At 19.7% G+C, this 24,748-nt stretch overlaps 4 protein-coding genes across 4 annotated transcripts; 1 reads left to right on the top strand and 3 right to left on the bottom strand.

The window, feature by feature from the left end:
- Positions 1–322: 322 nt before the first annotated feature.
- On the bottom strand, positions 323–3,625 carry PADL01_1234500 (sentrin-specific protease 1; the record flags this gene model as incomplete). The annotated part of the gene is made up of 3 exons (XM_028683312.1): positions 323–358; positions 453–581; positions 728–3,625. 3 exons carry the CDS (start codon positions 3,623–3,625, stop codon positions 323–325), a joined length of 3,063 nt encoding a protein of 1,020 aa, XP_028539503.1.
- Positions 3,626–5,151: 1,526 nt separating this feature from the next.
- On the top strand, positions 5,152–5,951 carry PADL01_1234400 (conserved Plasmodium protein, unknown function; the record flags this gene model as incomplete). Its single annotated transcript, XM_028683311.1, has 3 exons — positions 5,152–5,227; positions 5,335–5,387; positions 5,460–5,951. The coding sequence occupies 3 exons, from the start codon at positions 5,152–5,154 to the stop codon at positions 5,949–5,951; spliced, it is 621 nt and encodes a 206-aa protein (XP_028539502.1).
- Positions 5,952–6,275: 324 nt separating this feature from the next.
- PADL01_1234300 (homocysteine S-methyltransferase, putative) lies at positions 6,276–7,970 on the bottom strand (the record flags this gene model as incomplete). The annotated part of the gene is made up of 1 exon (XM_028683310.1): positions 6,276–7,970. One exon carries the CDS (start codon positions 7,968–7,970, stop codon positions 6,276–6,278), a length of 1,695 nt encoding a protein of 564 aa, XP_028539501.1.
- An 843-nt stretch (positions 7,971–8,813) lies between these two features.
- Positions 8,814–24,647, bottom strand: PADL01_1234200 (asparagine and aspartate rich protein 1; the record flags this gene model as incomplete). The annotated part of the gene is made up of 3 exons (XM_028683309.1): positions 8,814–8,851; positions 8,962–9,118; positions 9,321–24,647. 3 exons carry the CDS (start codon positions 24,645–24,647, stop codon positions 8,814–8,816), a joined length of 15,522 nt encoding a protein of 5,173 aa, XP_028539500.1.
- Between the last annotated feature and the right edge of the window lie 101 nt (positions 24,648–24,748).

The following is a 24,748-nucleotide window of genomic DNA, read 5'->3' as shown; positions in this document are numbered from 1 at the left end:
TATGTTTGTTTGTACCCATCAATTTGTATAATATTAAATTTAAATAATTTAATATATTTATTTGTTAGGACATAAATAATTATAAAAATTAAGTTATATTTTAAAATATTCTTTATGATATTCAAAAAGTTTTTTTTTTTAAAAAAAAAAAAAAAAAAAAAAACAAATGAAATGGAAGAAATGAAAAATATATAATATTATATAAATGTAAAAAACATATATAATATTTAACACATAAAAAAAAAAAAAAAATTCATACGTCAAAATAATAGACATGTGGGGAACATGAATAAAATGGTTTAAAAAAAGGAGTTGTATATAATTAAAATACTAAACAACCTTGAGATATTTCATAAGCCTATAACAAGAAAAACATATACATATATATTATATATATTAAAGTTGAATGTTATATAATATAGAACATATATATATATATATATATTTTATACCATTTTTAATCGAATGTCCTTTATATCTCTTTGATTAAAATCAAATTCTCGATTAAAACTTAAACACTTTGCAAACATACATGTAAACACACCACAATCGTATCCATTTTCCTGATGAGGAATTCCTTTCTATAAAAAAGAAAAAAAAAATATATATATATATATATATACATATTATTATTATAATATTTATATATATAATTCAATAAAATATTTGTTCATTATTTTATTTATTCGCTCTTTATATATATATATATATATATATATTAATATACCTCAGAAAAACCCTCTTTGCTATATGCCCATAAGGATATGTCCAAATCTTTTTGCTTTTTATCCTTCATTTCGTCAACTATATATCTTTTCATATATTCAAAGAATTTTTTATTTGATCCATTCAAAGAATCATACAAACATATTTTTTTATCTTTCATATGAATAGAACCAAGAGTCCAATGGTTTCCTCCGACATGTAAAGGTATAAGTATTAAATCAAAAGAGAATATATCAACTTGTTTTCTTTTTGTCCATCTAGATACTTTACTATAATTATATGATCCATTAAAATTTAAAGATTGGAAAAAAAAAGTACTAAATGTAAAAATTTTGGGTATAAATGTAAGAGAATTATTTTTTATATATTGTTCATTATATTCTTGTAACATACTTAGATAGAAATTAATTATTTCATCATTTAACCATCTTGTATCTATAAGACATTTAATTTGTGAATATAATAAAGGTACATTAAATTTTTCAATTAAAACTCGATTTTCAATTTTTTCATTTAATATAATTATAGCTTTTTCATAATATTCTTTTTTACTACATTTAAAAAAAATATTTTTATCAATTTTTTTTTTTTTTTTGTCATCATCAAATTCATCTCTTTCTATATCTTCTTGATATTTATCTTTTAATTTTATTAATTTATTATTTATTTTTTTTTTATCAATTCGTAATTTCTCTAATGCTTCAATTAATGAATCTTCGTCATATTTTAAGATAACATATTTATTTTTATCTTCTGATGATGTATCCTCAATTAATTTCATACTATTTTCATAATCATCATCGAAACTATTGTATACATCATCATCATTATAATTATTTTTATCATTTAAAAAATCATCCTTATTTGTAATATATATTTTGTCATTTTTTTTATTTACATTTTCTTTATAAACAGGAGAATTTTTATGTACATCAGAATTTAAAGTTTCATCAATAAATGAATCAATTATATTAATTAAGTTTTTATATTCATATCTTAATTTTTTTAATTCATCATTATCTTTAATGGTGTCATCATTAAAAACATCTTCTTTGTTTAAAATTTTGGAATGATTATTACTATTAATATTATAAACATCATTAGAACCGTTATCTGTTATAGGTGTGGTCGTATTTAAAAAATTATTTTTATCACATAAATTAGAAGACATATCATATTCTACATGTAATTCTTTATCGTTTTGTATATCACTATTTTTATTTTTTATATGATTATCTATATTATCTATATTATCTATATTATTAATTTTTTCATTTTTATCTTTAACAATATTTGTTTTTACATTAGATGATGTATTTTCTTTAACATGTTGTAAAACGTTTGTGTCTTTATTAATTTCTTCAAAAATATTTTCATAATATAATTTTTCTGTAGAATTATGATTCTGTGTATGTGTTTTGAATATCATTTCGTCTTCTCTATTATGATCATTGTTGACAATATTTATATTTCTAACACTACTCTTTGAATGTTTCATATGATCCATACTTTTTCTTTCATCAGAATTCTTATTTGATAATATAACATGGTTGTTAGTTTTTTCTTTTTTTATTTCTAAATTCTTTGTATATTTCTTTTCCTGTTCTTCATCTGAAGAGTGTAGGAAGAAATCATTTTTATCATTTATATTTATATTATATAAATTGGTTGATGTATGTCCATCCTTTTTATTAAAAAAGGAATGTACATCATTATTATTATTACTATAATTTTTTTTATTATTATTACTATTATTGTCATATATATTTTTATTATCGTGATATCCTTTTTGTCTTACACCTTTTTGAACATTCAAATGACTTTTCCTATTATTAAAAAAAAAGTTGTCCTCATCATGTCCATTCTTTTGTTTAGACTTATCATGTTCAATAATATTATCATGATAAATATTTTTATTTATAATTTGACTTTTTTTTTTTTTATTATGATCCATATATATATTCTCATCAGTAACATGAAGTATATCATTATATAATGTATTCATTACTTTTTCATCTTTCTTTACAGTATTCATATGAATTAAATTATTTTCATATTTTATATTATTATTATTATTATAATCGTCATTATCAGATTTAAATAAAAAATTTAAATCATTCTCTGATAAATCATAATATATATTATGATCTTTTTTTTTTTTTTTTTTTTTTTGTATTTCTTTTTTTTTCCCCTTCTCATCATATTCTTCTTCTTTTTCTTCATCTTCATCATCTTCTTCCTCATCATTATAATTATGTTCATATATTTTTTTATAATTTTTTTCATGTCTTTTATGAAATGATGAAATATTATCTTTAAATTTTTCTTGTACATAATCATATTTATATTCATTAATATGTAAATCTCTATTATTTTTATTTTTTTTTACATTTTTATCAATTAATCTTGAATTATTAGATATCGATTTTGTTTTAAAAGAAGATATATCATTTATATTATTTTTTTTATCATTTGTAAAAATATTATTTTTAACAGCTGTGCTAACAGAAGAATAAATATTTTTCATGTAGCTCCAAAGAAATCCTTCTGAATTAGATTCTTCATTATTATCTTTATGAATATTTCTATTATGATTTTTTTTATGATTAGATATATGTTTATTCATTTTATCTTTATATATTTTATTATTCATATTATTTATTCCCATCATATTATTATCATTATATTTATTTTCATATAAATATGAATTTTTTTTTTTTTTTAATTCATACTCACCATCATTTATTGATACCTCACTTTTTCGATCTCTTGATTTCTTAATATGTATATATTCATCTTCATATAAAAAATTTTTATCAACCTTTTTCTTTTTTTCTTTATTACTTATATATTTATTATAATCTTCCTCTCCTTTTTTTTTTAATTTATAAAAGTTCATTTTCTTTTATTCTACTTATCAATTTTATATTACTATCCATAAATATAAATATAAATATATATATAAAAAAATAAAATATATCGAAAAGGTGTACGATCAAAATTGTAGGGGCAAGTGAAAATATAAATGGATGAATCAAAACGAATGCAATCAATAAATACTGGTGGCACATAAATAAATACACATATAAATATAAAATATATATAAATATAAATATATATATATATTTATATTAACATATATTATATATTTTTCAGGTCATAAAAAAAAAAGAAAAATTGAAAATTCACATATGGAAATATTCAATATTAAATGTCCTTTTTATAATTTTCATAGCTTCATCTTGTATATATATATATATATATATATATATATATATATATATTTAATATATATATTTATTTATACATAATATATAAATAATATTATATATAAGCATTTTAATACAACCTTCAAAAAATATGAAACGCATACAAATATAAATATAATCACAAAAATTTTACAAAAAAAAAAAAAAAAAGGTTACATATATATATGTGAATATTTAAAATATATCATCTTATTTTATTTCACATATATATATTATAATGTTGAGAACTTTTAAAGCCTTTTTTTATATTACCAAAAAGGAAATTATATAAATATATATTTTTTATTCCATGTAGAAAAAGAGAGTTACATTTGAAATAATTCATTAGTTTTAAAAAAAAATATATATATATATATATAAACATATATTATGTAATTTGTAAATATCATATTATTACATATATATTAAAATATATATTTTTTTTTTTATTATAATCTTAATATATCAAAAATTAAAGGAATATATTTTTAATTAAATATATGATGAATATAATATATGTATTTGAAAAAAAAAAAAAAAAAATATATATATATAATATATATAATATTTATATTAGAAGAAAATATTGTATGTAGTATATACTATATTTACATATAATGTATTATTATATAATATCAATAATAAAGTACATGCTATTCTTCTTATATTATATTATATAATATATATAATATTTTTTATATATCATTACTATATAATATATATGAAAATTTTATATACATTTTTTTAAATTTTAAAAAAAATAAAATAAATATATTTATAAATAATATATATATTAAAGGGTTATTTAATATATATGAAAATATAAGTTTATTTTTATTTTATTTTATTTTTTTGGCATGAATAAAATAAATTATGTCTTAAATAACCAAAAGATAAAATACCCAAATGTGAAAAGTATATTATAAATATATATATATACATATATACATAATAGTGTATATTATCGATTTGTGGTGTTTTTAATATGTACATATAATATTAAATACATAAGGGGGAATCATTAAAAAGAAGAAAAAAAGAAAAAAAAAAAATATATATATATTATATATATATATATTATACATATTATATTTATGTATAGGCTTTTGCAACGAAAAAAGGATGGTATAATTTTTTTTCTCTTTTTTTTTTTTTTTTTTTTTTTTCCTAATATATTATGTCCAGGAAATTAAACATTTTAAAAGCGAAATTGCCCAAAGCGCCAACGGGTAGAAGGCCCATTGGATATAGGGGTAAAAATAAAATATATATTATCATATATAAATAAATAAATATAACTATATATATATATATATATATATATATATATTTATATATTTACTTCATTTTTGTGTGTTAGGCAATCACCAACATGGAAAGTCCTTGTATGACCCAGTTTACCCAACAACAAAGGTATATACATATTATATATAATATATATATATTTACTTATTTATAAAATTTTTATATTATTTATTTTCATAGATTCCTACGAGCTTAATCCCAAGGTATCCAATTGATTGGAGGAACGGTGGAAGATTTTTATTATGTGTTGGAATGAGAAGAATAGAAAATAGAATAATTAAAAAAATGAAGGATAGTTTAAATTTTAATATGAGTGAATGTAAAATATGTAATGACAATTGTATAAAAATTTATAATCGATGTTTATGTGCTTGGTATTGTAAATATAAATATCGACATGTTTATAAATGTGATGATTTATTAATTAATTATAAAGGTGAAATAAAAACGGACAAACCAATTTTCACCTTAAAAAAAGAAGTAGGAATAAAAAATAATAATTCTATGATTGAATATATTTATAATGAAAACAAACATATTTTTGAACTCAATGAAAAGGAAGATATTTACAAAAAATTTTATAAAAAAATAAAAACATGTGCTATCTCAGAAGACAAACATGTTTCAGAAGAATTTAGTGACTCAGAAAATACCGACAGTGACGAGGATTAAAGTTGAAGCGAAAATGTAGTGAATATATATATATAAAGAGGAATAAACAAATATGTTACATATATATATATATAAAGAGGAATAAACAAATATGTCATATATATATATGTATTTTTTTTTTTTTTTTTTTGTGTCATTTTAACATTTCTATTTTTCAATATCCCCAATTGGGGAGGTGTTAGGAGGAAGCTATTTTTACACAAATAACTTCCACAAAATATAAAAAAAAAAAAATATAAAAAATAATAATTATATATAATTATATATATATATATATTTATTTATTTATTTATTTATGTATATTTTTTGTAATTTGCTTAATATTTATAATAACTCATTAATTTTATAATTAATCAAAGATATGTCGTAAGGATTATAATAGCAACAGCCACCAAAACCATTTACATGCACATTTATCCACTTCCCAATATAGTTGTATACATGATTTGTCTGATTTGATGAATTATGAAACTGTACATCTCCATTTGTATCATCAAATGATACCACTTCTAAAGATTTATTAGGTGAACAAAAAAAATTCATATCATATATATATCTATTTTTTTTTAGGTCATTCATTACATTTCTTACAATGTTATTCATTTGGTTATTTTGACTGTGATACAAATTAATATTAATATTATTATATGGACATATATATTTTTTAAAAGGGTAAAATAAATCATATACATATTCTATATTAACACAATTTAATCCTATAGCTTTAATATATTTATTGTAAGAATCTAAATATAATAAAATACTTACAATATCAAAAAAAGAATATTTTGAACATCCTACATATTTACAACTATTACAAAAAAAATTTATAATAACCTTATTATTAAATGTAGATCCATAATATTTTATGCAATTATAAAATGTTAGTACTTCTCTTATATTTGAAAAAGTTGTTAAAGAAAATAAATGTAATTTATCATGGTTTTTACAAAATGTATTTAATTTGAATAAGCAATTTGATATAATCTCTTGATCACTTACATCTATATAATATTCTATTCCATAATTGAATAATTTTTTATCGAAAAATATCTCATCATCATTATTATTATTATTATTATTATTATTATATTTATTTATTATATTTGTCTGACCCTTATAATTTATGTTTTCATTTTTTTTTTTAATTTTGGGTACAATTTCTATGGGATTATATTTTTCTCGACCATAAAAATTAAGTCTTGGTATATTCATTTGTATATCATAATATAAAGAATATTTATTATATTCTCTATAATTAATAGATTTTTTTATATTCCTATTAATATTATTCTTATTATTAATAATGTTTTTATCAAGTTGATAATATTCGCTCACTTTTTTTTTTTTTTTTTTTTCATCTTCTTCTTTTTCTACATTTTTCTTCATTTTTTTATTCCCTTTTTTATCTTTATTCTTGTGCATTACACCTGAATATTCACTGAAATCTGCAAAAGTACTACTATATGGACCATTAGAAAAAGAAATATAATTATCTGTACTTTTATTAAATTTTTTATATTTATTATTTCCTATGCTTTGTTCAATTTTTATATCTTTCAAATAATTATCTATATTAAATGAAAAATCTTTTTCATGTAAAATATCAAATTTTTTTCTTACGTTGTGATAAGAAGACAAATAATCATAAACAGATATATTATTTTTATTTCTAGGATTTATCAATACATTTATATCATCTTTACTTTTTCTCTTTATTTCTTGATATTTTAAAAGACTATTATATGCTATATTAATATATTTATTTAAAATTTCTTGTCCGTTATCAATACCTAACTTTTTGAAACTATGCAAATTAACTTGAAACGTATTAGTACCTATAATATTACAACCACCTAATAAATAACTTAAATGAATATTTTCTAATATAGATATCATATCATCATTTTTTTCATGTTCTCCTTTCATTTCATAGGATAAAAAATCGAAATTTTCATATCCAAGACGCCCTAACTCGCTAATCTTACCTCCATCCAAAGTGTACAAATATTTTGTCATCTCAGTTCCTTTCAAAAAAGGTAAATAAATAGGTACTAATATATATATATAATATATATATTTGTTGAAATATCCGTGCATATAAAAATATGACGTAAAAAATATATATATTTAAAAACATATATATCGTAACACTTTTATAATATTCTAACCAAAAATAATGTAAAAAAAAAAACTTTACATATTAATATAAATGTGTTATTATTATCTTTTTGTTTGTTTTTTATTCTTTGTATATTATAACATCATATTTGTTCTGTAAAACTATAAACATTAAAAATATACATACATATATATAATATATACCATTCGTTTGTATCTTTTAAAATTCCATTTTTTTTTATATACACTTTTAGGAAATACTATAAATCTTGTAATTTGGATTAAAATGAAAAGATGAAATAAAAACAAAATATATATATATATATATATATATTATGTGCTAGCTATTTATTTATAAAAAAAAAAAAAAAATTACCTGACTTGTTCATAATTTAAGAACAATTTTATTCAATTATAATTTCAATTTCAATTTCAATTTCAATTTCAATTTAATTTTTTTTTTTTTTTTTTTTTTTTTTTTTTTTAAATTACAATTGTTAAAAGTTAAGAGAAAAAATATAAAGTTACTACATCTTTTTTTTTTTTTTTTTTTTTAATAATTATAAAAAGGAACATACATAATATATGTAAATATTTTTTAATTTTTCAAAAAAATGAAATGCAGTTATTTTTTTTTTTTTCACATGTAACCACACACACATATATATATATTTTTATATTTAGGAGTATTAAATGAACAGGTAAATGATAAAAAATAAAAAATAAAAGATAAAGGGATAATTATTCTGATTTCAACGTATGCTTATATATTTCAACATCTGCAAAAATAAAATAAATAAATAAATAAATATATATATATATATATATGTGCACATAATATATATATCATATCATATCATATATTAATTTCACTAATTTAAAAACTTACCAACTGCTGAATTAATAATAATGTCAAAAAGTTTGTTCAACTTATAAGAAGAAAGGTATAAATTTTTTCCCCTCTTTAAATGATAGTCCACATCTCCATTTTTGTCGACATAAGGTCCACACATAAAATCGAATCTGTTTTCACTAGTAAACAATACCTAAAAAAAAAAAAATAAAATAATAATAATATAATAATAATATAATAACATAATAATATAATAATAATTACATAATAATAATATAATAATTACATAATAATAATATAATAATTACATAATAATAATATAATAATTACATAATAATAATATAATAATTACAAAATATACACAATATTGTAAACATATTTATTCTTCTTATTACCGATGATGTATTTAAACATAAATATAAACATTGCTCTCCTCCACATATAGTCGTATGGTATACACATTTACTTATAGTTTGTGATAGGGGTCCTGTCAGATGGTCACCTTCATGCAGACATACAGTTGAACCACAATAAAGACAGATAAGTATTCTTTTTGGAGGTTTATTACAATTTACACATTTTCTTTTAAAATGTTTTTTAATTAGAGTGAAATAATTTTTGCTGGGTTGAAATAAGGATGGTGATTTTGTAAATTCTTCTGTGTTTTCATAAAAGTCATGTAATAATACTGGTGAGGCATCTATTTTTAGATATTTATATAATTTATACATTAGATAGAAATATGGATGATATATTAATTGTAATACTTGATATATATATACTTTATCATAGTCTTCATCAATATTTAATATATGAAGGAATATATTATATTTACTAATATCACTGTATAAGTGTATATAATCTAAATATTTTTTTGCTAATGAATTAAAATCATATATAGAGAATATAATATAAGCTACAAATTGTAAATATACATTAGCTGATTTTAAATATTTTTTTAAAAATGATTTATATAAATTTTTACAAGAATTTTTTTTATCTATAAAATGACATTTCCTCAAATAATTATAGAATATCATAAATATTTTCTTTATACTTAATAATTTATCATAACGTCCATTTGAAAAGAAACCTTTCATATTGATATTATTATTTCTTTCTTTTCTACTTGTTGAAGAAAAATGTTTTTTTATATAATCGTCATATGATGATGTCTTATCATCTTCATTTTTTTCAAAAAAGTTCGGACTACTAGAATGATTGTATCTATCATTATTTTTTTTGGTATCAGTTGTGTTGTTATGATTTGTTTTGATTTTTTTATTTACAGAGAATTCCATTCTTTCATTTTTCATTTGTTCAGGATTTAAATTACATTCAGACATTTGTGGAATGTTCTCCATCTGTTGTTGAGTTATATTCATAGGATCATTGATTAAAGTACTATTAATATTTACAAAATTATTTGATGATAATTGAGAGTAGGAATTATTATCATGAACATTAAAAATGTTTGAATTGATTTTATTTTTTTGTTCGATATGATTATTATGAATATTATAATTATTCGTCATATGATCATTTTGTTTCTGTTGATACCTTAAAAAAGTGTTGTCTTTATGTGTTACTTTATTATATGATAGATTTTCTTTTTTTGATTCAGGATATGTTTCATTATTTAGTTTATGCTCATATTTGGAATACATTTTTTTCCATTTATTCGTATTAAAAAAATCTTTAGAAAAGTTTGTATGTTCATATTCATCATCTAGATTTGATTGAGTAAAAAAGGTTGGCTGTTCTTTATGATCATAATAATAATATTGATTCACATTTTGATATATATCTTGATAATATATTAATATATTTTGTATCAGATAAAGAGGTATGAAATCATATAGATTATATACATAAGTATACATTTTTCTTAAATTATAAAAAAATTTTCTTCCAAGTTTATTTTTTCTTAATAACATATGATAACGTTGAATTTTATTTGCATCTTTATATTTAAGAAAACTTAAATATTCTTTTTTATTTTTATTTTTATTCTTATTTTTATTACTTCCATTATATTTATTTGATATAGCATCTTCTGATGTATTTAAAGTATATTTTAAAAACATGGTTTCCATAGGTGTCATTTTTCTTTTATTATATTTATCTGTACTACTTGAAGAATCTATGCTATCATGATATGATATAAAATTCGAATAATCATCATATGAATTATCAGATGAACTATTTTGTATATTTTCATTTTCAATATTATTCTGATCATATGATGAAAATTCTTTATTTTTTTCATTATTTATACTATTGTTATTTATATTATTATTTAATTCTTGTGATATATTTATATGTGTTAAATTATGTGGATCTATAAATATATGAGAAGCTGAGTTATCATAACTATAAATATTATCATTTGTATTATCATTTGTATTATCATTTGTATTATCATTTATATTATCATTTATATTATCATTTATATTGTCATTTATATTATCACTTATAATATCATTTATATTATCATTTGTTTGGTCTAATAAAAATATATTCTTTAATTTCTCACAATTTAAATAATTTTTGTTTCCTTTATGTTCTTCTATTTTTAATGCTTTATTAAAAAATGAGATAAATAATTTATCAGCATATTTATTTTTGATAGCTTTTTTTTTGTTTTTTTTTGTTTTTTTCAAATCTTTTATGAGTTCATCAAGATCTACAATATTTTCGAATATATTTAATGAAGAATTAATTTTCCAAGTATCTTCTTCTTCAACATTTTCTTGTTTATATGGATAAGATCTATGCGATACGTTTAGAGGTTGACAACTATCATATTCATATGTATGGCTTTTATAAATTTCATGTTCATAATCCTTTTGAGAAACATTAATAGTTTGATCACTATAAAAACTAGCATCAGAAAAATTTATATTATCATAAGATTCATAAATATCATTATCTACTATTGATAATAAAAACTCATCGGTACATACATTATTTTTTTTTTCTTTCATATCATGTATATTTTTAATTTCTTTTAATTTAAATAATAATGGATAGAAATTATAAAGATAATATAAATGATTAATATACGGAACAAGCTCAAATTTATATTTTAATATATTTAAAATATTTACATTTCTATATTCAAAATCTTCATTCTTAGTAAGAGATTGAAATAATTCGTTTTCATTATTAAAATCTTCTATTAAATATAAATTACTAATTTCTTCACTTGATATATTATATAATTTATATTTAAATAAATTTAATTCTGTGCAAAATTCTTTATCATTATTATTAATATTATTAATATTATTAATATTATTGTTATAATTCTTTGTATCTATATCTTTATCACTTCCATTGCTGTTATTTATTATTAGATTATCTGCATGATGAAGATTACTTGAGAGAGTATTATTTTGCTCTTCACGCATATAATTATCTGATGATAATACATTTGAATTTATATGATAAGACATATTTGAAGTCATACATTCATCAGATATTATAGGATCATTTATTATATTATTAGATTGTGCATTATTATTACTTACAATATGATTATAATCTCTTTTTAAAACATGTTTATTTTTAAAAAGAGAAGAATACTTTTTTTTGTTTCCTTTTTTGATATGATTTTCTTCATTTTGAAAATATAAGACATGGAAATCACCCCACTTATTATTAACTTTTTTGTTATATATATATGAATAATAATTTGTAAAGAATTCATTATATCTTAATAAGTTTGTACTTAGATAAATATTTATAGGAATATAACCATTGAAATAAATATATTTTATATATTCATCATTAATTTCACACATTAAAAGCATAAGTTTTTGAACATTCTTCTTAAATATAATCATATCATAATATTTTAACATTGTTTTATATATAAGATATAATATCCATTTCTTTTCATTATATAGTAAATCATATTTATAAAAATTTACTTTATTTTCATTCTTTTTTTTTGTAATATATGATGTAAATTCTGGATACATTTTTTTTTGAATGTTTTCTTTTCTTCTTATTTCTTTTAAATCATATGATAATATTTTACTATTCATAATAATTAAATGTATATAGCTTATTGTTTCTTCATCAAATAAATATGACAGTGTTTGAATATTTTTAAATAAGTTCACAATATCTATAATAAAGAAGAAATTTTTTTTATCTAAAAAGGATTTCATTAGAGCATTATAAGATGATAAATTCTGGCACTTCCAATAATTATCATCAACTGTTATATTATTATCATCACATGTTATATTATTATCATCAACTGTTATATTATTATTACCATCACATGTTATATTATTATCATCACATGTTATATTATTATCATCAACTGTTATATTATTATTACCATCACGTGTTATATTATTATTACCATCACGTGTTATATTATTACCATCACATGTTATATTATTACCATCACGTGTTATATTATTATTACCATCACGTGTTATATTCTTCCTTTTTATAATATACATTGCTTTCTTTGAATACATATTTTTTATATTTTTAAACTGATTCAAATCACTCATACGTATTACCTCTTGATTATTATCATATAATTTATATTGACCATTCACATATTTTAAAGTTATATTTTCAACTCCAACTATTGAATTTTTTATATATCTTTCGAATATATAAATATGAAATTTATCATAAGCATTTAAAGATTGTGTTTCCTCTTCATTATTATAATAAATCGATGTTTCTTTTTGTTTTCTTTTTTTTTGTGTTCCTTCTGAGTAATCAAATGTATTGACCCTTTCAATATATTCTACATATTCATCTAAGTTAATAATATAATTTCTATAAATTTTTTGATAATATATATGTTTAGATATTCGATCGATATATTTCTTGGTCTGTTTATAATTTTTTATGATATTAAATATGAATCGCACATATGTCTTGGATATCTCTTTTATAAATATTTCATTCATAATCTGAAAAGATATTATCAATAATGATATAGAAATAAAATGTTTAATTAAGGATGGAGTATATAAATACTGATTTAAAAAAAAATTCATAAATAATTTTAATACATCTACTGATAAAGGAATAAAAGATAAATTATTTAAAAAATGTATTTTCTTGATTTTATCAAAAAATTTTTTATATTTATTAAATGTAAATCTATATGGATAGACATAAAAAAAACATATCTTATACATATTTTTCCAAGTCTGAATATTAAAAAGATTAGAAATATTATCTTCTTTTAAAATATTTAATTCATATTTATATAAATATAAATTACGTACTAAAATTTCTATCATATTATTACAAGATACATAATTTATATTTTTATAAAAAATATTTATTAATATCTCATTATATAAAATCCAATATATTTTAAAAAAATCGATAGCCGTATTAATATTTCTCCAGTATTTTATGTTTAAAACATCGCTTGGATTTATTCTATTCTTTTTCTTTTTATAAGATACTTTTTTCTCACTGATGCTATTAAAGGAATTATTATTATCATTAAGTATATCATTATTATTATTATTATTGTTGTTGTTGTTGTTGTTGTCATCCACATTATTATTATTATTATTATTATTACTATTATTATTATTATTATTCTGTGAATATATATTATTAAGATTTTTATTTTTTTTTCTCCTTTCCAATTTTTCAAGTCTTTCTTTTTTATTTCTCTCATATTCTTTTTTATTCATTAAAAGAAGATCTTTTTTAGTAATAAATTTTAAATCATGTTTATTAATAAAACCTACATTGCAATTGTTGAACATAAAATCTGGATATATTTCTAATCGTCGATATATTTTTAATAAATCATTAACACCAATACCTTTTATATCTATATCTTCATCATTATCATCTATCTTTGTATTATAATCAAAATCAATTAATTTTTTATAATTTTCTGAATGATGTAATATAGATGAAAATGTAGTATGTTCTTGATGTAATATTCTCCAAGAAATTTCAGATATACCATCTAATAAAATAATTGATTGTCTTAAAGATTTTATATCACATACACAATAAAAATATTGTTTTCTATTTAATCCATTATATATTTCATATATATTTTTATTTGTACTTACAATACCTTCATATATATCTACAGATAAACATGTCTTCATTGATATATTATGATCTTTTATATCTTCCACATTACAAGGATATTTAAATTTTATTATATCTTTATTATTGTTATTATTATTATTATTATTAATATTATTATTATTATTATTTTCCTCGTGTCTTAATTTCAATCGCTTTTCTTTCTGCTCGATTTCATTTTCATCTGAACACTCTTTTATTTTCTGTCTTGATATTAAATAATCTTGCTTTTCTTCATTATATGATTGATCACCACCATTAACATTACTACTACTGTTGTAATCAGAGACTTCATATTTTTCAACAATTTCATCTGCATTTATTCTTTCATAATTAAAATTTGATTTTATATATGTCAATACATGATTAGTCATTTCATAATGTAAGATAGTATCATATTCTTCTTCATTCATTCCATTTTTATCTTCAATATTATAAAACATAGATGTATCCATTTTCATATCGACATTCATATTTATATTCATTTCCATTTTCATTTTCATTTCTTCTTTTTTGATTTGCTCTTTATCTACATCTGCTGTTATATAAAATTTATTATATTTATTATTTCCAGGATAATTAAAAAATTTATTTTTTATCATAAAATATTGTATTTCTTTAATAAATGATAAAGGTAAACTAACATAATAAGACAAGAACCCATTTTTTGAACGATAATAATAATTTGAATTTCTATATGTAAATGTATAATCTTTATTTACATAATTAGATGTATTTTTATAAAAATATATTTCAGTACCTCTTCCTTTTTTTCTTCTTCTTATTTTATTATTATTATTATTTTTTGTTATTGTTGTTGTTATTGTTGTTGTTGTGGTTGTTTCTTTTTCCTTATTCATATTTGTATACATAATATTTATATCATCTTTATCATTTATAATGTTATTATATATTCCAATATCATTTTCACTTTTATTTCTTTCAAATAATTCATCATACATATTATTTTCATTTAAATAAATATTTCTTAAAATAATCTTTTTATTTTTTTCATAACTTTCATATGATAACATATCATTTATTAAGGAATCATTTTCTATAAGATTCGAAAAATTTAAATTAAAGATTGCATTCTTCTTATTTTCATCAAAAAAATTATAAGTATTTATCACATTATTACTATTATTACTATTGTTCACATAAAAATGGTCTTTATGATTTTCATTTAAATTTCTTTTCTTATTTTTTTGGATTGTCGTCCTATTGATATTTTTATTCTTTTCATGGTTATATTTAAAATGAAATTCTTCAGCTATATCACTATCATTATAATAATTACCATCTGATCTATTTTTTGATGAACACGACGATAAAGTGGAACAACTTTCTTCAGAACTATCATCATAATTGTCAATGTTGTTGTTATCATCAATATTGATGTTATCATCAATATTGATGTTATTATAAATATTGATGTTATCATCAATATTGATGTTATTATAAATATTGTTATTGTTATCACCACTTTCATCTTCACCATTTTGATTCAAAAAATTATTTTTTTTTTTATTTTTATTTTCACAATTGTTCCAAATAGAATCATTATTTGTTATATTAAAATATCTAGGTATTATATAATCATTTAATATTACTGGATATTTATAAATTTTATTATCGTCTTTCAAAAAATTCGGATCAACTAATATATCCTTCTCACCTGCTCTAATATTATCCATTTCTAATGTATCGTTTGTTATATCGTAATTCAAATAATTATAAGATTCCATGTTTTTATTCATTAATAAAAATTCATCTCCTTCATATATATCTTCACATTCCATATTCATATGAATATCACAATTTTCATTTTGTATTCTAAACATATTATCTATTTTTTTGTTAGATATATTCGTAGTATCTTTTATATTTTTTACATATTTTAATAACTCTGTATCTTGCTCCATATTGTTATCACACTGGAATTTTTCATTATATATATTGTTATATTTATTATTATGTATAAATGTATCTACCTCAATATTATTTTGTATCTCACTTGGTTTTATTGTATCTACCTGAATATTATTTTGTATCTCACTTGATTTTATTGTATCTACCTGAATATTATTTTGTATCTCACTTGGTTTTATTGTATCTACCTGAATATTATTTTGTATCTCACTTATTTTTATTGTGTCTCCCCCATTTTGTTGTCGCTTCATTTCTTTCATCATTATCATTTTACTTTTTTTTTTTTTTTGTTGTTGCCTTTCTTTGTTCCTTTTGATTCGATAATTCCTTTCTTCTGAATATTTAGAAATGTTCAAAAGTTCTGATAAATTTTTATTTGAGTTATCTAAAAAAAATTCTTGCTCATTACAATCATATACTCTATATTTATCATTTTCAGATATAAATCTTTTTGGTATATAAACTACAAAACTATTAGCTATAGAACGACATAAAGGACATGTGAATTCATATAAAGTTGGTTCATTCTTTACACTAAATAATTTTCTATATTTTAATATCCTTGTATTATGTAAACATTTTGTATGTATGAAATGACCACATGTATATATAGATGGATGTTTACATGGAAATGCAAATTTATTTTTTTTTATAATTTTTTTTAATAAATTTGTATGTGATGAAAAACATATATATGCTAATAAATTATTTTTAGACATCCCTTCTTTACATAGAACACATATACAATTTTTTTCTTTTATTTTTTCATATTCACAAATGGTTATGCCTTTGAATTTTTTTTTTTTTTTTTTTTTTAACTTATCACTATCTGAAGATAATTCTTCCTTTTGTTTATTTCTTTTTATAATATTTGAAAGGTCTCTATTATTATCATTACTATTATCATTAATATTATTATTATCATTAATATTATCATTACTGTCACTATTACTATTACTATCACTATCAGTATCATCCACAAAATCTATATATTCAAAATGTTCAAGTCCACCCTTTCTTGATACATCATCATCTTCAGATGAATATTCTTCATCTAAAAAATTACTAAATTTTGATTGTTGCTCTTTCATACTTTGTAATAGATCTTCTTGTTTTTTCTTTGCTAATTCTATAAATTCATTATTATCATTATTATTTTTACAATCATAATTTCCAGAATATATTACTTTTAATCTACTCAAAATCGTACCTCTTACTTTTATAAGACACTTATCTTCATTTACATTTATATTATTAATACATTTTATAAAATTATGAACAAAATTTTTACTTATCGCATAAAATTCTTTTTCCTTCTTTTCATAATTTTTCTCATTTTTGTCATTTTTTTCATTTTTGTCATTTTTGTCATTTTTTTCATTTTTCTCATTTTTTTCATTTTTATCATTTTTGTCATTATTTGTATTTTTTTCCTTCTCATTTTTATTATTATTATTATTATTATTATTATCATAATATGTGTAACACTTTTTATTCTTATAGACATAATTTTTCAATCTCTTTAAATGATTTTTTCTTAATACATTAATAGAATCAAAAATTAAATTTTCATTATTATTATATTCGTCCAATTTCTTGTTATTTTCTTTTTCTTCATATGGTTTTTTGTCATCATCATAGTTAAGATTATTATAATAATAATTATTATTATTACAACAAATACTACTACTACTAATAATACTATTATTATTATTTATGTCATTATTTTTATGGTTGATGTCATTTCTTAACTTTTTATTTTCATCTTTCAACTGTGTAACACAATCATAACTATCATAATTTTCATTCATAGAACTATCATTTATATTTAAATATCTCTCTTTCTCATTTTCTATTTCAACTATATCTTTTTTTTCATTCGATCCATCTTTATAATATGTCATACTGTCTTCATTAACACACTCCCTAATATTATGAACATTGACATTTTTGTCAGGTGTTTCATCATTTGAATAATTTTTAAACATGTATGCCTCTTCTAAATAATCTATTAATTCATCATAAGAATTTGATGATATGGAGGATAGACTATCATTATCATCACAAAATTTGTTTTCACCATAAAATTGGATTGTTTCAATATCTTCACTGTTTTCACTTTCTTTATTTTCTTCACTTTCTTCACTTTCTTCATCATAATCATCTGTTCCATAAAAATTTTCCCCATTAAAATAATAAAAACTATTTATCTCAGTAAAGGGATGAGCTGAACCCATGGCAATACTCAAAATTTTTATAATTTTGATTAATATATCTATTGTGTTATTCATATTATGTGTATTCAGATTATTCAAAAAATCATTTGTATCTGATGAAAAAATAAAATCATATAATCCATTTCTTCTATTATATACATTAAATATAGCATTATTTGGATTTTCAGAATCTAATATATTCAATTCATCAATAGAAGAATTATTATCAAAAGATATATTATCATCAATTATTCCTCCATCTCTATTCCTTATTTCATCATTATTTATAGAATTTTCATGTATATTATTATTTTGTAAAAAGGATTCATCAATTACATTATTGATAATATTATTTTCACTTATAAGACTTCTAATTAATTCAGATAAACCATCAGCATTCAAATGACGATAATTTCTATTATTATTATTATTTTCATCACCAACATGATTATCAGTCACATTTACTATTTCCATATTTATAGAATTGTTAGGATTACGATTTATTAATATCTCTGCAAATAATGTTTCATTATCTCCATTCTGATCTACAATAATATAAGTATTATTATTATTTCGGCTTCTATTTGTATTATTAGAATTGTTTACTGAATTGTTATCATCACTGTTTATGATATTTATCATATGTGAAGCATTATCATCATCATCATCATTGGTGTTATCATCATTGGTGTTATCATCATTGGTATTATCATCATTGGTGTTATCATCATTGGTGTTATCCCCATTAGTATTATCCCCATTAGTATTATCCCCATTAGTATTATCCCCATTAGTATTATCACCATTATTATTATCATCATTATTATCATCATCATTATCATCATCATTATCACCATCATTATTATCATCATTATCATTATCATTCATACCATTCTGTGTCACTCCACTCGATTCACTTCCTTCCTCATCATTCTGCTCTACTCTTTCATACGCATTATTACTAGCAGCATCACACCTCTGATCAATCGACGAGTCTTCTCCTGCAGTCATTTTTGTCTGATCACCCTTTTTCATTTCTTTTTTTTCCAATTCTTCTTTTTTTTTTATTTCGATTTTTCTCTGGAATTCTTCATTAATAATAAATACAATTAAAAGTATAGAAACGAGACAACTATTTTTAAATGTATAGAATAACAAATTTTGTATCTTTCTAAATGAGAAATATAAATATTCTTTATCTTCTTCTCTTGAACATCCAATATAAGTAGAATTTTCTTCTTTTATGCATTTTTCATTGGCTGTTTGAAAATCTTTAAATTCTGAAAGAGGCCAGAAAGCATCATATAGAAACCAGGAATTTTTATTTAATTTTATCAAATTAACATTGCTTCTAGGCATATGTGTTTTATATCCATATTTATTAACAAGTTCATAAAAACTTGGATGGTGTTTGAATTGTTTAGGAAATACATTTTCTAGTTGAAAATAATGAAAATCTTTTGATGCTAATAATTGTATTAATATTTTCTTAACATGATATTTACCTCTTTCTATATATTTCTGATAAGATGTTTTTCTTGGTATATTACTATATTCTAAATAATATAACTCGTTAAATATACGTATGATTATATCATAAAAAAATTGAAAATAAAATATATCACTAATTTTTCTAGAATCCATATTAGATTTATTTGTATATAAATCATAAAATGTTTGAAATCCAATCTTTATATGATGGATTTCTATATCTATATACATATCATTTATTTTTCTCATTTTTAAATCCATACGAAAATTTTTAAATATTAATTGATATAAAAGAATAAATGGATTTCTTATATCTAAATTCATAAATTCTTCTAAATATTCATTCCAATTTATTTTATTTTTTTTTTTTCTTGTTGATTCTTTATTTATAGATGATTCCTTACAATGACTCTTTTCATTACATATATTACAATATATATCATAATTATTATTATCATTATTGTGATCATTATTGTGATCATTATTATTATTATTATTCGAGCTTAATACCTCTTGAACTCCTCTTAACAAAGGGTTTGATTTCTCTTCACAATCCAACCCTTTCGATTCATCCTCTAATTCTTTTAATTCTTTTAATTCTTTATATGAATATTTACTTAAAATATCACATGTGGATTTAAATTCAATCTTATTATCTGACACATTATTATTACTTCCATTTTTATCAATTCCAAAAAGTAATTTGATATGATCCCCATCATTTTGATGCATATTGTTTCCTTTTAAATTCCTTTTTTTATCATTTCCTTGTAAGATATTATCATGTAATTTTGTGTTTCTATTATATATAAGCATACTTTCACACATTTTCATATGTTCTTCAAAAAATTCATCATTTTTTTTTATAAATCTTATTTTATTCATATAATAAGGTTTATTATCTTGTAACTGTTGTGATGTATTATAATGATTGTGAAAATTATCATTATATATAAATTTTTTGGATGTATCTACATATTCATTAGTATTATCATAAATCTTTTCATTTATATATATATCATCATCACATTTATGTATTGGATCATATTTTATTTGGATATGCTTATTGTTTGACCATGGTAATTCTTTAACTGGTTCATTGTATTCTATATTGATATTCCATATTTGATGAAATAAATTTAAGATGTCATCATCTAAATGAACTGTTTGATTTTCATATAAAGGTAACATATTCATCATTATTATAGCAAATTGAATACCTATTAAATCATTTTGAAAAAATAAAGAATTATCATATTCTGCAACCTGGAACATCATTTGAGGACCATTTCTTACCCAGTAACCATATTTAATTTCATATATAAATGTTAATATTTGTATATTTATAAATAGAATATTTTTTAATAATTTTAAATCAAATAAATTTAAAAACTCAAATATATCTCTCATATATAAATCTATATATAAAGGATGTAAATAAATATTATTTTTTTTTTTATCATATTTTATATCCAAAAATTCATTAAATTCATATTTTCGATTTTTTAATTTTTTCTCTATATATATATTTTTACATTTTATTTTTATATTCTTTTCTTGTATTGTTTCTCTATATTTAATTCGATTCTTATTATTATTACATTCTTCTATTTTAGATGTAGAATTATTATTCATAATCCATTTAAAATAATCACTTTCTATATGTATATGTTCATTTATATATCTTCCTAAATTCTCATTCTTATGATCATCATTACTTGTAAAAAACTTCTTAAAATGAAAAAGTGCTATTTTCATATTATTTCCATCATTTTCATATCTTTCTTGTAATATTTTTCTTTGATTTATTATTTCATCTGAATGCTTTTCTATAGAATAAAAATCCCTAATAAATTCATTTATTATATATTCATCATTATTAATATTAACATTATTATTGGATATTTTATTATATCTTTTATTATTATCATCATCATTATTTCCAATACTTCTATCAGACACTTCATTTTTATTATCATTCTCATCTTCATTATTTTTATATATATAACTCCGTTTATTTTTATTTTTATTTTTATTTTTTTTTTCATTTTTCCTTTTTTTCTCATAAACCCTTCTTAAATATAAATATTTATACCAGTATACGTCATCTAGGCATTTTTTAATAACATCAAAATTTAAAATCATCATAAAAAATCGAATTAATGGGGAGTGTAAAGATCTTAGATGTTTCAATCTTTTCCCCTTTTGTCTTTGAAACTGAGCTTTAGTCTCACAATTATTATTATTATTATCATCACAATTATTATTATTATTATTATTATTATTATCATCATTATTATTATTATTATTATCATCATTATTATTATTATTATTATCATCATTATTATTATTATTATCATCATCATTATTGTCAACATTTAAAGATACCCCTCCTGAATTATTAACATCTCCATTCATACTCCTTACACCTTGCATACTACATTTACATACAAAAGTCTTATTATTATAATTACTAGTATCATAACGACAAAAGTTATTTGTACTACTATTATCACTCTCACCTGTCATATCATCAGTTGTATTATCGTCTTTATTATTCCTCTTTTTTGAAATTTTCATTCCCTTTAATCCTTTAGAATTCATATAAGAATTGTATCTACCCTTTTTATTTCTATTAAATGGGAACAAATCCAATTTCTGTATACCTCTAATAGTTAGCTGATACAATAAAAATAAATTTCTAAAATTTGCATTAGCTTCTCTCTTACAAAAATTAGCTAAGGGTTCAAATACACGTAACAAATAATTTTCAATCGTTATTGAATAAGAGCTAGATAAGTCTTCATATATAATATGTGATTTTGTATATCGAACTTGTGAATTCATTCTATGTAAGAGAGATAATATTTTTAATATTTTTCTTATAACATATTTATTAAATAATACAATTTTTATAATTTCATGATGATAAAGCAAATATCTCAAATCAACACATATACGAATAATAATTTCAATATCAGATCTTAAGAAATTTTTATGCATAACACATTTTGTTACATTATTAAATACACATAAATTTTCTATTAATTTTAATAAATCATTCAAGAAATTATTTATAACTAAAGTATATGCTATTTCTGGAACAGTCAATACCTGAACACTTAAACCATTCAAATGATTATCATTATATATACGATCATCACCAACACGAACAATCGATTTATAATGTTTAGCTAGCTTAAAAGCAAACCTCTGTTTAAAATATGGATGAACAAATAAAGATAAATATAATGAATATAATGCCTTCTGCACACCTACATAAAAACAATAATGGAAATTTACTAAAAAATCTGTTTTTGCACCTGTAAATACTTCACATATTACTTGTCGAAATAAATAACTTGTAATACCTAAATCTTTAAAAAAATCAAATGCGTGCTCTATATAATCAGCACTTACTAATGATATGAAATATCCATCTTTTAATACTATATCCCTAAATAATGTTCCTATCAAACATTCTAAATCTTCTCTTACACGGTTTTTTATATCAACATTTAATATACAATTATCAATCAAACAATCTTCATTTATTCCTCTATGATCATAACATGATCCATTAATATTCCAAGACGTATCTCCACAATCACAACAACCTCCACTTGTATGTGTTAACTTATATATATGATTCTTATGGTTAGATGCAAAAAAACATTTTGCACAAATAGCACATGTTGGATCCCCTTCACAATTATAACATTTAAAAGCAAAACTACCCTCTTTCCATTGACGTGTACATATACCACTATTCCCATGAATTTCTTTCAATTTTTTGTGTATCTCTTCTGAATTTTTATTATTATATATTCGCTTTCTCAATTTTCTCATAACATCCTTCTTATTCGTTTTCCCATCACCAAACTCTTTTAATAAATATTTTTCAATAGATAATATAGGTTCTTCCTTTTTCACATTGTCCTCATCTTTTATTATATTATCAGTTTCTTTGGGTTCCATTTTATTTAATTTTTTTTTTTTTTTTTTTTTTTTTTTTTTTTTTTTTAACTTTTTAGGTAAAAAAAAAAAAAAAAAAAAAAAAAAAAAAAATATATATATAT

Source organism: Plasmodium sp. gorilla clade G2 (genome assembly GCF_900097015.1).
Source record: "Plasmodium sp. gorilla clade G2 genome assembly, chromosome: 12".
NCBI classification, from domain to species: domain Eukaryota; phylum Apicomplexa; class Aconoidasida; order Haemosporida; family Plasmodiidae; genus Plasmodium; species Plasmodium adleri (nom. inval.).
Note: the sequence above shows the minus strand (reverse complement) of the source record. Positions and strands in the feature narration are given on the sequence as shown.